General features: G+C 58.4%; 6 protein-coding genes across 6 annotated transcripts; all 6 read right to left on the bottom strand.

The window, feature by feature from the left end:
* Positions 1–130: 130 nt before the first annotated feature.
* LSCM1_01200 (uncharacterized protein) lies at positions 131–4,006 on the bottom strand (the record flags this gene model as incomplete). The annotated part of the gene is made up of 1 exon (XM_067318824.1): positions 131–4,006. One exon carries the CDS (start codon positions 4,004–4,006, stop codon positions 131–133), a length of 3,876 nt encoding a protein of 1,291 aa, XP_067174929.1.
* Positions 4,007–4,961: 955 nt separating this feature from the next.
* LSCM1_01199 (uncharacterized protein) lies at positions 4,962–5,990 on the bottom strand (the record flags this gene model as incomplete). Its single annotated transcript, XM_067318823.1, has 1 exon — positions 4,962–5,990. One exon carries the CDS (start codon positions 5,988–5,990, stop codon positions 4,962–4,964), a length of 1,029 nt encoding a protein of 342 aa, XP_067174928.1.
* Positions 5,991–7,389: 1,399 nt separating this feature from the next.
* On the bottom strand, positions 7,390–9,276 carry LSCM1_01198 (uncharacterized protein; the record flags this gene model as incomplete). The annotated part of the gene is made up of 1 exon (XM_067318822.1): positions 7,390–9,276. One exon carries the CDS (start codon positions 9,274–9,276, stop codon positions 7,390–7,392), a length of 1,887 nt encoding a protein of 628 aa, XP_067174927.1.
* A 648-nt stretch (positions 9,277–9,924) lies between these two features.
* On the bottom strand, positions 9,925–11,574 carry LSCM1_01197 (uncharacterized protein; the record flags this gene model as incomplete). The annotated part of the gene is made up of 1 exon (XM_067318821.1): positions 9,925–11,574. One exon carries the CDS (start codon positions 11,572–11,574, stop codon positions 9,925–9,927), a length of 1,650 nt encoding a protein of 549 aa, XP_067174926.1.
* A 763-nt stretch (positions 11,575–12,337) lies between these two features.
* Positions 12,338–12,763, bottom strand: LSCM1_01196 (uncharacterized protein; the record flags this gene model as incomplete). The annotated part of the gene is made up of 1 exon (XM_067318820.1): positions 12,338–12,763. One exon carries the CDS (start codon positions 12,761–12,763, stop codon positions 12,338–12,340), a length of 426 nt encoding a protein of 141 aa, XP_067174925.1.
* A 1,019-nt stretch (positions 12,764–13,782) lies between these two features.
* LSCM1_01195 (uncharacterized protein) lies at positions 13,783–14,526 on the bottom strand (the record flags this gene model as incomplete). The annotated part of the gene is made up of 1 exon (XM_067318819.1): positions 13,783–14,526. The coding sequence occupies one exon, from the start codon at positions 14,524–14,526 to the stop codon at positions 13,783–13,785; it is 744 nt and encodes a 247-aa protein (XP_067174924.1).
* Between the last annotated feature and the right edge of the window lie 16 nt (positions 14,527–14,542).

Below are 14,542 nucleotides of genomic sequence, written 5' to 3'. Positions count from 1 at the left end.
CTTCTCTTCTTCTCAGCCCCTACACTGAGTGGCAGTGCTCACGGTTCCCCTTGAATGGGACGCGTGCTCCTGCCACTGCTGTCGCTGTCACCGCCTCTTTCTGCTCACCGGCTTTATGAGAAAGCAGAGACTACACCTCCCTGAGGAGGTAAGTGCACAGGTACCCCAGAAGTGTCATGTTCCCCACCAGGGCGGCGCTGCCCTCCATCGGGCGCCGCATTGCAATGACACAGGCCCAGAAACTGGCGATAATAAGAGTCGTGTTCACTACCTCGACGACGGCGCGGAAACGCGGTGCGCGACGGCCCACGTCGCCCAGCACGTAGTTGCTTCTCACCTCTGATTGCCGTGTCGATGCAGACGCGCCAGCGCGGTCGTGCTTTTCTTCGTCGGCCACCCGAATAGTCTCCTCGTTGCGCAAGATGCAAAACAGTGATACGTACGCGCAAGCTAAGCTTGCCTGCACCATGCCGAAGATGATGAGCTGCGGCCGACTGGGGGTGTACCGCTCCACGTCCAGGAAAGCGGAAGCGGTCTTGCGAAGCATGATGAAGTTGCGCACTGTCAAAACGAGTCCGTTAAAATGTGACGGGAAAGCACTCGCCATCCCCAAGATAAGGAATACAAGTCGGTAGCCGTGCCCCGAGCGGGTCCAGCGAGGCAGCATCCACACGGGAATCGCGAAGAAACTGGAAGCGACTACGTCGACAAAGCAAAGCGGAAAGGAGGGCCACGTCAGCAGCAGAATGGTCGGTGCTGCCCACCCCAACCCCAGAAGCAGCATCAGTACCTTCGGTGCACGCCGAAGGAGCGGCAGCAGTAGGAGCCTGCGAAGCGGCCACGTCACGGCGCCGACGGCGGCCAGGTAGGTGCAGATCACGAGTAAGAAGAAGCTCGCCATGCCGAAGCCGAGGTAGATCGTAGCGATTTGTTCCACAAACACTGACCACACTGGTGCGCCTTGCATTGAAATCCAGGAGAAGCGGCACGCGCGGTAACTCGGCCAGATGCCGTACAGTACCATCAGAGTGATTTTTTCCCAGACGCTCATGCGCTCCGTCATCTCGGCATCGGTTACATAGGGCAGAGGGTCCGCTGAGAGGCACACCCTCAGTGCCGCTGATGCCCACAGGCCTGTCACTAACTCCAGCACAGGCGCCATCACTACCATGCTCGCCAGTGGAGGTAGTATCCGAATGCGCCGAAGGGGCGAACGCCGCCATAGATCCGCCTTTAACGTCTCCGTCGAGCAAATCTTTTCGTCGAGCATGCCAAGAGCGAAAAAAAGTGTGAAGAAGAGAACGATGGACGCACCACCGAGGCGGGCGATCCCAGTATACATGGAGAAGGCCGCTAGCCACCGCTGTGGCCATAGCTCCAGAAGCCACATCCAATATTCTGGAGAGAGAGCTGAAGCGTGCTGCAACATACTGTAGGTCGGCAGCTGCACATCGGGACGGGTGCCGCGATTGTCTGCGAGGGTGTAGATGAGGTACGTCTCATTCAACTGAGGCGGAAAGGTGCTGAATGGTTTCCAGCGATAGGTAAAGTTGTGCGATCTTTCGTGAAAGGGGCCGTAGAAATACTGCAGTTGGTCCTCCGGCTCGTCGGCGGGCAGCGATCCATGACCGCGCAGGGCGAGGTAAAAGGAGTGTAGTGAGCCGCACATGACAAGCGGGAACACCTCCGCCGCGTCGTCCGTCCGCACCTGCAGTCGCGGCTCCAGCAAAGCGCTGTCCACGCCGCGCACCAGTGCGTAGCCAGGCTGCCTGTGCACCTGCACTTTACCTCCGAAGGCACGGCGAAAGCGATGCAGCGCGCGATTTTCAGCGGCATAGGGGAAGGTGGAGAGGTCGATCTTGTCGTACTGGAGATACATGCGTGTGGTGCCTAAGCCCTGGTCGTTGCTTACTAGCATGCAGAAGCGCGGCCAAAGCCACGTCTGATGCCGGCGCTTCTTCCTGCGCCGGTATATGGCAAAGCTGACGGCCGTGCGCAGTGTTCGGCCAGGTATTGGCTTTGTGCCTTTGTACATCGTAGGCAGATGCAGCAACGTCGCTGCCCGCTCCTCCACCTCTGAGTCGACAATGGGTGATTCGCGTGCTTGGTCGTAAAAAAGCTGGACGTTGGGGACAAACACGCGCTCCGGCTCGAGCGTCGTTAGTCCGATGAGCACGTTTAGCGTCTTTGCGCCACTATAATAACCGCTGCTCGAGTCTGCCTCGTCGTACACGGGCAGGTCGTTGTAGTCGATTGGCACGTCGCTGTCTGCGCACACCTGCTTCAGGTGCTCCGACAACGCGCGGAAGTTCGACTCCTTCACGTATTTGCCTGTGATTGAGTCACGCACAGATGACATGAAGATATGCTCGAGCCGCCGCTCGTCAAGGCGGCGCCTGTCAAGTGTCTCCACCACGCTGGGGAACAGTCGATCGCGGTGCAGTGACGGCCGTCTCTCCTCACGACCAAGGTGCGCATCGGCGTCCGGCAGTAGTGCCGCTTGCACCAAAGAGTCTGCAGAGGGCTGCAGAAACTGAAGACTGTACACGAGACCGCGGTGGTCCATGGCGGCACCGCAGCCGCGGAGCGTTTCGGTGGAGAGGTCGCGTCGATGCCCACCGACCTGCAGGAGGGAGCTACGATTGACGAGTGTACCAGGCGTACGCGGTGTGGAGCGCTGCAGGTGGCCGGAGATGGACGGAACGATATCATCCAAAGTGCCACCGTTGACAGTGAGCAGCGTGAGGGGGTCCAGGCGATGCTTCAGCTCAGCGGGCGGCAGGGAGCGGAGGGCGTGTAGGAGGTCGTTGGGGTGCCTTGTGTCCGACAGCAGTTCTGGCCACTGGGTGTTGCTCTCGCGCGCTCGTTCCGTGTCTTCCGGTGCGGGGTAGCGCAGCAACACCGCTGCGTCGAGAATTTCGTAAAGCCACACGCTTGCGTGGTCAAAGAACAGCGGCGGGTAGTGTATCGGCGTACCTACCATCACCATTCCCGCGTAGAGGTGAGGCGCTAAGACGGCGGCCAGGAGGGCCGTTACGCCGCCAAGCGATTCCGCCCAGATCCAGATACCTTGCTGCTGCACCCGGTGCACCTCCGCCCGCACCCGCTCCAGAGTTGAGAACCGCTTCACCAGGTTGACGGCCTGCAAGCACTGCTTCTCATCCGCGACGAGCGAAGAGTGGCTGCACACACTACTTGAGTACTCCTTCTCGATTTGCTTCAGCAACTTCCTGCCGGCTGCGGAGAGCGTAGTGGTGGCGCTTGTGCGGCGGGTGTCGTTCTTGTCGAGCGTCTCGATATCGAACACCGGGGCTGGCGGCGCGGCGAGGATGTCCGCGTATGTGCGCAGGAACCCACTCACTACGAGGTGGACGGAGTGGTTTAGGAAGCGCGCCTCTTTTACGCTGATAGATGCCGAATGGGTGGAGGACTCTTCCAAAAAGTCTACCGAAAAGAGCTCCACGCCCAGCAGCGGCACCCCCTCTCGTATGACCTTCTCCTCTACGCGGTGCTGCAGCCACTGTGGGATGCGCATCCCCTCCTCCAGCTCCTCGAGGGATTGGTTGGCGCTATATTCGTGGTATAGCTGACGCTTCACATTGCGGCGGTACTCGCGCATCGCCCGCTGCCGAAGCCGTGCGTTCGATTCATAGATAAAGCGAGCCAGAGAGCGCGCGCAGTAGTAGGAGCCACCGTTGCCGTGCACGTAAAAAATGGGAAGTCGGTTATAAGCCCCGTCAACGCGCGGGGCGGCGTAGCCGTCCGCCATCCAGTCGTAGGTGCGCCATAGTCGGTAGTACTTCTCGCGCATCGTCGGCGCGAAGGATGAGACGTTGATTTCGGTGAAGAGAGGGTACAAGATAGGGTTAATATTCAGCGGCTGCGTGCGATACACTTTGAGAGCCCAGTTGTACGCACCGGCAGCAAAGAGGCAGAACAGCAGCAGGAAGAATGCATGAATAGGGAGCGAGAGAGAGCCGCTGAAAAAACGATGTAGAGAGCCCATTGTGCGCTTTCCTTGTGCATTAAGTTGTGTACACCAGTTGGGTGTAGCCCCAAAGAAAAGGTGTCGGCAGTGGCGCGGTACAGCGTGCTCTGCGTGTCGTCCACGCCGCTTCCACACGCGCGCTCTAAGACGGGTGTCCGGTGGGCGGAGAGGAAAAATGAAGAAGTACCACTGAGCCGCACGAAGAGATAGAGTTCTCCGCAAGAGGATGAGAAGGCGCTATTACAGATCTAGGGGACATGTGAGAGGCACGCAAGCGTACGCGGCTACAGTGAAATGAGTTAGAGAGACCGCAAAGGGGAGGGGAGGGGGGTGGTTGCGTCAGCAGAGAATATGGTCGGTGAGCATCGAAGGGGCGGTTAGGCTCGAAGAGGAAGCAGGAGGCACCCAGCGCATAGTGCAACCAGCTGCCGTGCAAGGGACGTCAGCGCCCCCCTCGTGCGAAGGGACAAAAAGAGAGATGAAAGAGGAATCGGGGGGCAGCGTCGTCATCGCTGCGTGTCGGCTAAAGAGAGGGTAAATGACCCGCGAACTCTATTCGTCAGAAAGTGGCGGAGCGCGGCGCTCCTTCCGCTTCTCTTCGAGGAGCGCTACGGGCAAATGCGCGTAGGAGTCGTTTCATGCTCGCGGCCACCCCTATTCTTGTCGGAGCATACGTCGCAGCGCTTGGTCGCATGCCGACTCTCCTTATGTACCCTGGTGTCCTCAAGGCCGTCAGAGCGGCTCCGACTCCCAGCGAACGAAGCTGCAGAAGGAGGACAGGGCTGTGTAAGTGCGCACAGATGCGAGAGCAATCGAGCGCGCGGCGGCATCTCCTCCTCCGCGTTTGGGAAAAAAATCATTGTAGTACACACATACGGGCTGAAAAAGAAGCGCGCGTTCACTCGCGCTTCCACATCAGCAAGGACACGCATCATCGTACGCCCCCACTCACCGCGGCACCCGGCTGCCACTATCAATCCCGCGAGCGGCCCACAGCGGATGCGATATAGACTTTGCCTCCCGTCCTGTGTGCCTCCTCCTCCAGGATCTTTGTCTGACGGTGCTTCAGGAAGATGAGCGCCACCAGCGTGATGATCTCTTCATCTATCATGAAAAAGGTCACCCATGCTGCAAACCACAGAACCCAATACCGCAGCAGCGCTTCGTGGAGCCGCTCCCAGAAGTCTGGCGGTGCCTGCGGCTTCTGGACGCGCAACTCAAACGTTGTGTCCGTGTCGCGAGCATTCTTGAAGATATTCCCCGCGTCGGCGAACGTGACGTGTTGCTCCTCGTTTGGGCTAATCGTGATGGTCTTCCATAACTTCTCCGAATCCACTTCCCCAAAGGTGAAGTTACCTTCGCTCTTTATGACGTCAATGCTGAGGAGACGCTGCGCTTCTTTTTCTGTCGTGATCTCGGAAAGCGGCATGCCAAGCGCGAACCAGCGGCGACCGTTGAATTGAGAGAAGCGGTACTTGCCAGTGAGGCGACGCTCGAGAAGGAGCAGGTTGCGCAGCAGCTGCTCTGACTCTGGCGTCGTCGTCCTTTCCTCCGACAGCGCCTCGTGCACCTTTTGAGTGATACGCGTGTCGCGGCGGACATCGAAGTTGAAGTGGTTCATCACGTAGCGAATTCCCTCCCCCTCGAGCTGGGTCACGCTGATGACACGCTCGTAAAAGCCCGCCGCCATGATGGCTTCGTGTAGCTCCAGCCGCCGTTGTGGATCGGTCATGTCCTTTCGGTACAGCTGCGCCCGAAGCGCGTCCACGCACTTACTCAGCTTCTTTGTCACGTCCCTCTGTGTGATTGCATTGTCAACGTTGCCGAGTGCCTCTATGCATTGAACCAGCTCGGGGTAGTCCAAGTACGACTTGCGCTCCTCGAGCGCGACTTTAGCTACAGCGACACCCTCAGCGGTCAAGAAATGCGGTGCTCGCACCTTCACCTCAGGGACCAGCGCGCTGAAGAGGTGCACGCGCGTTATACACGAGCGACGCAGCATGGCGAGCGCAATCCAACAACAATATGAAAGGCCTGAGGAGCTGGCGCTTCAAATAGGAGCACCTTGTGCTATTCGGCTTTTCTGTTTGGGTTAAAAGAGGAGGGGGGAGGGAGAAGGAGCGGCAGAGGTGCTGAGCGCAGAGCTTTCGCCTCACCGCAGTTACGCAAGAAGGCCGCTGACGCGCTTGATGAAGGTCATACACCTACAGCTTAAACGGCAGGGAAGATGTGAAGGACACGACAGAGAAACAGCCGCAAGCGTACGAAAACAGAACGCCAGAAAGTAACGCTTCTGTGAGCGAGTGTGCTGTGGCAGATGCGGAGTCGAAGCAGTAACAAAAAAAAAAGCAAAAGAAAAAGATGGATATACGTGTGGGAGTGTGGATGAGAGGAAACGATCATGAAACGTGTGTACATGTCTGCGTGCGCGCGCGCGTGTGCGTGTGCCGTTCTTTCGCGCAGACGAAAAACGTAACGGAGGACGTCAACACCATTAACAGCTACCTTCTGTGCCACGATCGGCACGGAAGCATACACCGTTTATCAGGATATACACAGCGAGAGAAAGAGAGCGAAGTAGGCGCGTCTACGCCTGCGCATTTTCTCTTCTATGCATCTGAGAGTGTCGCATGAGAAGGGGACGTGGTGGAGATGTATGGGAGCGGGTGTTGGGTCTGAGAGAGGATTGATTGCGTCAGATACGCTCTGCAAACGCCACCACTCAATCTTCTTCAACTTTGAGCGAGAGAAGCGGGAGTGAGCGCCACAATGCGGAGGAAGCATCGGCAACCTAGAGAGAGGGCAGGAGACTAATTAGGCGGCCTTGCCGCAACCAGAGCCACGACGATCTCATCGCGTGAATAGATAGGGTGGCGCTCATGCATCGCATACGGAACGGAGAAGGCGAAGGAAGGACCCCCCTCCCCATACACACACAGACACACACACATACATACAAACGAACGAGCAGACGCCGGGATTTGGCATCCACGTCGGTGCTTCGTCTCCCCTTCAGTTTACCTTCTGCAAAGGTGTACCGGAGGCAAGCCATGCGTGGCCTTCTGAGTTGCCCTTAACAGCTGAGCACTGCGATGTTCTCCGTGGTGAATGCTCGGCGATAGTCACTCTCTCTCCTCTCATGTACTACGACCGAGAGGCAGCCGGCTCCCTGGCGTCGCCTCGAGGCGCAAGGATCTGCCACTTTCTCGGCTGTGGAGTCATGTGATGCGTCACCATCATCATCTGTACATCAGAAGCAACGAAAAGGTACGTGCTAGACAGCACAAAACGGCTCTGTAAGCCACAGCCTACAGGTGATCCACGTGAAAGAGACCAAGAGGGAAAAAGGTATGGCGGTGCCTCTACCCCCATGCTGTGTTGCTCTAAACATCGCTGGTCGATCAGTCCAACGCGAAGAGGTACCGGTTGTGGAAGGCCACGCCAAAAAGCTCCTCAGACTGCTTTGTCACGTTAAACTCTTCCATTGGCCGCGGATAGCTCTCCGCTGTCGCCCTCTTGTTGGACACCTCAGCTCCAGAAGCATTCGACACCGACGGCGGGACGTCTAAGGCCGAGTGCGCTTCATGCGAGGAGAAGAGCGATGCTGCCTTGTCATCCCCTTTTGAGTCCGTTGTCTTCCGCTCACGTGGTAGCAGCGATAACTTCTCGCGAATATAGTCGATCAGCGCGTCTAGCACTGGGTCTGGGAGCTTCTCCAGCAACGCATCCACCGAGTCCCCTTTACGGATGCGCCCCTCCAATCGGTGAAGCATACACGGCAGCTGCTCGCGCGGCATCTGATCGACCTCAGTTCGAATAATGGGCGGGATATCGCCAGATTGAACGGCGGTCAGATTCTCAACGCAGCTACGTCGCTCTGCCATCACAGCAGCTTCTTCCTGCTGCTGGCGCTCATGCTTTTCTTTGGCAGCAGCCCATTTCTTTTCGCGCTCTGCGTTTTCGCGCTGCCGCTCCTCCTCCTCCACCTCCGTCACATCACGCTCCGGGCGAGTGACGGGAGACTGCGTCTCGTCGGGTAGCTTCACCTCCAGCTTCAACTTCAGCAGCGATGTCTTCCGCACGTACTTGGCCTCCACCACGTCATCGGAGACGGGGTAGTCAAGCGTGGCCGAGAGAAACGGGGAGGCGCCGAAATCTTTGTTTGACGCAGTCACCGCGCAACGACAGCCCCCACTGGATGCCGCAGCTTCTTCTTTCTGCTCCTGTTCCTCAACGACCTCGTCGATGTAGTAGCAATCCACTCGTCGGTGGCTGATACGCACATCGACCTCTCGAATTGTTTGGACTCCTGGCAGATGAAGCGTAACAGCGAAAAAAGCAGGCACGTTCTCCTTAAAGTACGGGTTCGACGCAGGCCTCTTGTGCGAGGTCCAACTATACATACCCTCCGCTCTCACCTCCTTTACGGTTGGCCCCGGTGTCGACGCGGGTGCGGCCCCTGTTGACGAGCCTGCGCTGGCGTCAGCCGATGGCAGCATCTCCTCGATTAGCTTGCCGTTGCCTTGAGAGCCGGCCACCTGCGAAGGCGCTGTCGCGGTGTCGGAAGCGGTCGGCAAACGAATCTCGTCACCCATTGCATTGCGCTCTTTCTGCTGAGTGGAGAGGCGAATGCGCTGCGGTTCCAGCGTACCTTTGCATTTGAAGTTAAGGTTTCGAAACTCATCGGCATTCAGAGTGGGCTCCGATTTCTGTTTGATCCACTGCATGCACAGCGCGGCCACAAAGCGGCGGAACTCATGATCCTCACCGCAGCGCCGGACGGTCGACGGGTTGACGATGACATCGTACACTTTGCAGGGCTTTCCTTTTTTGTCCCGGTCGGGCCGCGCCTGACCGCAGCTGATCGGAACGCGATAGCGCATCTCCGCCGGGTCCTGCTGGCCAGCGTCCCCCGTATCCAGTTCCATCGGCACCGGCTCCCCGATGCGTGCGTGCTGGCATATGTTAAGGAATACCTTCGACCCACCGGCGACGCTTGTTTTGATACAGAAGCCCGGCTCTGGCATGACGAACATCCACTGGCCATGCTCGTCACTGTGCACCTGCTCCAGGTCCTTCTTCACCTCCTTTTCCGTCTCCTGCTGCAGGCGTGCCTGCAAGGCGCGCAGCCACTCCTCCCGCTTCGGGTCGCCCTCCTTGGGCATCGACTTGAGCGTGTCGCCAACGTCCCCGCCGTCGCGATGGCCGCCGCCGCCGAGCGCTCGCTGGAAGAGCTCGAGGAACCGTGGATTCTGCAACAGCTTCTCCGCAGCATCGTTCGGGTTCATGTTGAATGTTACCCGTATTCCCCCGCTGACTTGCAGACGCGTCTATGCGTGTATGTGTATGTGTGTGTGATCGGATTGATGGGCGCAGTGCTGACGAAGAGGAGGGGGGAGCGGGTAGGTAAAAGAAGAGAGCATGGGCGCACGGATGCACAGTGCCGCCAGCGAAAGGATGGGCCCTACGATTTCCCCTGACCCCCTTTTCCTTGCCACTTTGCAACGGAGCAGGAAGGAAGCGACGCATATGGAGCCACGAGCAAGTTAGTTGCTAGCCGGAGGAACGCGGGAGGTGAGCACGAAAGCGTTCGAGAGTAGTCGGCGCTGAGGACATCACACGTACCCGGCAGAGGGGAATGACATGTAGTGGTTGCACAGCAGGGAACGTTGGTGTAGGCGACCATGCCCATGCTGACGGTGGCCTCGTCGCAAGCCGTCGCCTGCGCGCACTGCGCATGTACCCCCCCTTACGTCTTCTACGTATCAAGCGAAAAATCGCTGCGGCAGAACAAGTGACCTCATTCTAGACCGCTTGGCCATCCACCTCTACTGGCGATAGGCACGTACCTCGCCGTCACTTCGTGCCTTACACGTGTGCCGTGCGGTGCAGAAAGGACGGAACGACGGGAGAAGGCCGTCGATATCGAGTGCGCTTCACTCACGAAAGTTATATGCACCTCTCAGGTCGACTGGATTCGGCTTCCCATAGTACGGCGTCTTGTTCTGCAGGAGCGCCGCCTCGGGGAACGCGAGCAGCTCGCGCACAAAGTGATCGAGCGTGGGCGCGACGTAGTGCGGTGTCTTGGAGACACACGACTCGATCCACTCCAGTTCGCCATCGCCAACGCTCAATGTGCGACGGGCGGCTGGCGCACGCCCGATGCCGGAGAGCACATGCACGCTAGTCCACAGACCACCAGCGGCATTGGCGCCGACAATGTCGCTCTCGACATTGTCACCGACCATGAAGATAGAGCGCAGCTGGTTCGGGTCCCACCCCAGCGACGCCGACAACTTCTTCACGCGCTGCTCCGCAAATGCGTACGCGATAGCCCGGGGCTTCCCATACTGCAGCACTTGCATACCTTGTCCGGTAACGCTCTCGTACACTGAGGCCAGCATCTCGCGAAAGGCGCCCTGGCCGAGCCGCGGCAGCGGCGCCTCGGTGGACCATAATAAGTCGTCAGCAGCGGCAAAGTACGGCGTCGTCTGAGTGCTGGAGACGTACGAGCCGACCTGGCCACCGGGGGCGAGGAGAACGTCCAGCACCGTCTGGATGTCGTTGAAGGCGTCCTCCGGGTCGCTCATCTGGAGAATGGCACGGATGGCAGGAAACGGCACGGAGCCCGGTGCCGCCCGCTTCAGCTCACCCCACTTCTTAAACGGCACCATCTCAGGGTGCTCGCATTGGTACTGCTGAACAGAGATTGCCCGCCGAAAGCCATACTGGCACGCGATATTCGCGCAGTGCGGCGCACCAACGACCAGCACGCGCTCCTCGGCGTACTCAGGGACGAGTAGGCGCATCGGGCTATGGGCAAGCAGCACCTGGTGCGCGTCAATGTGACAGCCCAGCAGCGCAGAGAGCTCCTCCGCCTTTTCGGCTTCGCTTTTGCCGCCACCATTTGTCATGAACGCAAACGGAACACGCAGCATGGAAAGGTGCTGTATGGCGACGTCAGCTCCTGGGATGAGGCGGTGGCTACGGTACAAGACGCCGTCGATGTCTACCACCACGCCTACAGACCCGTGCAGCGGCCATTGTGGGCTTTTGGGAGCCGATAAAGACGACAGCGATGCTGCCGGTTCCACATAGGCGTCGTACTTGTATGGGATCTTATCCTCCATGTCGCTCTCCAACTGGTGCTGCACGCTCCAAGAATACGAGTCCTCACCACCCGACAGAGACGGCGATGCGGCTGTGCCCTTCATTGAGGATTGTAGGGCGGCCTTGTACTCACCCCAGGCAGCCATGCAGGCAGTTTCAAAGTACTTTTTCGGGGTTGCCCCGTACGGGAGAAAATTGCGTCGCTCCTCGGCAATGGCCGCGTTGTGCGCCTCCATAGCCTCCAATCTTTGCTGCTCCTCCGGCGACAGAGCGGCCTCAACCGCGACGGCCTCTTCGAGCCGCCGTTGGCGCTCCGCTTCCTTGCGCTGCCTTTGGATGGGGTTGGCGCTCTGTAAAATGCCGCCAAAAAACTCCTCGGCCGTCTTCCCATCCTTTTCCCATGGAGGGACAAAGCGACGGTAATGACATGACGTGCGCCGCAGCAACCCGCGGCAAAGCAACGAATGTGTGCGCATCGGCAGTGGCTGCAAAGGCGCCTTCCTCAAGGGGGAGACACACACTGTCCTTACTGGGACGGCAACGCATAGGAGGGTGGTCTCCAATCACGCCGTGCGTGGGTAGCGAGAGAAACAAACAAAAAAAGATGGCCTCCGTGCAGCCGCACAGGTGTGTCGTTTACGCGCACTCGTGCGTGTCGCCCCTCAGCGCAGAAGCAGCTTATGTGTCGGTGCTGCCACCTGCCGCCCGACTCCTCCTCTTTCTCGCAAACACCGAGAAGAAAAGAGAAGAGCCGGGAGAGCGAGCGGGTGAGGAAGAGGGACGAAAGCGGCAACAGTCGCAAAGGCAAAGTTTCCCCTCAGTCACACGAGAGGCGGAAGGATACAGACAAGAGGGCTAAGGTGACGCCTTCCTCCCCCCTCCCCATGCGGCTTTCCAGGCGAAAGAGAGCAGTGGGTGCATTTGGGGACATGATGACGCAGACGAGAGAAGGCGTTCCCACTCTATTGTGCCCTCGTGAACGTCGTGGCGGCCAAGAGTGCGCTTCGCCTCTTTGAGAACGGCCAGACACATGCGGAAGCTTTATTTGGACGCGCAAGCACGCACCTATTGGACTCCGAAACTCTTTTGTGAGGTTTGCACAGGCGTGGGCGAGTCGTCGACAATCTTTCAGGCTACCTGAGGCACGCTCAATCACATACGCACCCAGGTCCGCTGACTCAGCAGTCACAGAGCGTTGGCCCATCCCCTTTCTCACCTTTCGGTTTTTGGCCGTCTTCATCACATTCCTTTCTTGAGAGAAAGTCCGCGTCCGGCCCCAGCGAGTGCTGTGTCGTAGCTATTCCGGTTGTAATAGTGCAATACCTCCGGACTAGGTAGCCGCGCCCATTCACGCAACTTCTCTTTTACCCGTAGTAGCGCCTCCTCGATAAAGATCAGCAGGGCCACCAAGGAGAGCAAAACAGCGGCGGCAGCGAACGCAGACTGGTTCAGGTGCTTCAGTATCTCGCCCCTGGCAAAGATGGGACTCAAGGCACCGATGATCTGCTGCATCCCGCCCGATGGTTTATCTGGAGTCGGCGCTACGAACTCGGTTGCCGCCAATAAAATCTGGGTGAGTCCCAGAAGCAGGTATAGCAGTCCGCAGCTCACCACCGCCAGTGCGGTAACAGTGAAAGAGCCGGCGAACAGGAGGCTCCCCCACATGTTCGCTGTCTATCGACACGTGGTGATACGCTACTGCTTTTTTATTGTTTCGAATTCTTTCTACATGAGGAGGGTCGTGCGAAAAACAGACGCCGACATTCACACACAGAAAGAAGCGTGCACCAGCGGTGCAGAAAGAAGGTAAGGAGATGCCAAGCCGACTCGAGTTGTGTAGCAGGTGAGCGTGGTAGAAAGAGCACCATTGACATAAGGGCAAGCGTAGAGCGGGCGGGCCATACACGCTCGAGGGATGGGGTGGTGGCCACAGCTATTGCTGTTTCCCCGTATCCGCGCCGCGCCTATTGAGGTGCGCCAAGCATGCCAAGAAATGATGCTGCCTTTTTTTTGTCGCTTCTCCTTTCCGCCAATCCGGCCCTCTTTTTGCGCAGTTATCGTGCGTGCAGCGCATTTCATACTACAGAGCAGACCCTCAGGCGCATAGAAGCGGCTACGTCAGCGTCTGCACGGGCGGCATAGCGAATATGTGTCACCTCCCGAGTTCCTTAATGCGATTTTTTTGCTGCAAGGTGACGCCATTGTGTGTCTTTAAGAGAAAACGGTCCACGGGGCGCCTAAAGTTGCGCCCTAATTTCCGCGTTCGCCTGTTCTTACACGTCTGCTATTAGCGTGTGCAATGCCCTGGAAAGCTTGCCGGGTCCCGCATACACGCACGCAGACACGCCCACAGAAGCACAGACATGGAAACGAAACATACAGAGTGTGCTAGTTCGTGTAAGCCACCACCGCGGTGCGCAGCACAGGCCAGCTGCGAGCCATCCTCCTCGCGAAAACAACGACGCCCGTAAGGCCCAGAGAGATGAAACGTGCTGGCATCTTCACCAAGAATGCGCAGACACAGACGCCCAGACCCGCGTGCACACACATGGGCGTCGCTGGTGCCGAAGCGTGACGGTGACAAGTAGCGTCGCCGCCCTCAGGCACGCGAGCTCCACCACCACCAAGAAGCGACCGAAGCAAGAGCAAAGAGAAAAAAAAACATATGCCGTACTGCGCGCCCGCTAGATGAGGCGCTTTGATTTCAAATGCTGATGGAACCCTTGAATGTAGTCCTGCGTGCGGCGTGCCACCTCGCGCTCCTCATCGTCCTTGGCCTTTGCTCCCAACCACTCCGTCATGTCCGTACCTCGGGCCTCGCCCTGCAGCTTGCCGCGCTGGATTTCGAGCGACCGCACCTCGCTGCGCGACTGGGCCACCGCCATCGCACGCCGCTTCCAGAACTGCTCGTGGTAAACGTTAGCCTCATGCTCCAGCCGAATGGGGTCTTTCTTGCGCAGCACCTCGATGTCGCCCAGCAAGTCCCGAGTGCGCTGGTCAAGCAGGTTTTCTCCAATCTGTGCCTGTGTTGCTGTCTGAAGCTTTGACACTCGATAGCGCGCTATCACCTGTGTGCCGACGAACAGAAACACTATGCCAATGAACCACTTATGGAAGTCCGTGATGAACCAGTACCAGGAGGCGATGTGGTTTGTTGGATGCACGTACACGGCCTTGGTGGTGTTGCTGAGCACTATTATGTTGCGCCGCCGCGGAGCCTCTTCCTCAGCAGCGGCGCCTAGAGCGTTTCCCCTGAAATCCCTTCGCTGCTGCTGATCCGCCTCATGCTTCTCACCCTGCGTCGTCTCAGCGTTCAATCGCCCATCACCGTCTACCACGGCCGCAGCATATCGCCGGTGGACCTGCACAGCCGTGGTGCTACCGTGGCCTACGAGCGCAGCCGGCTGCACGAAAGAGAGGCGCTTCATCGTCTCTCAGTTTAGT

Source organism: Leishmania martiniquensis, chromosome 35 (assembly GCF_017916325.1).
Source record: "Leishmania martiniquensis isolate LSCM1 chromosome 35, whole genome shotgun sequence".
In the NCBI taxonomy this organism is placed as follows: Eukaryota; Euglenozoa; class Kinetoplastea; order Trypanosomatida; family Trypanosomatidae; genus Leishmania; species Leishmania martiniquensis.
The sequence above is the reverse complement of the archived record's forward strand: the minus strand, read 5'-3'. Positions and strand labels throughout refer to the sequence as shown.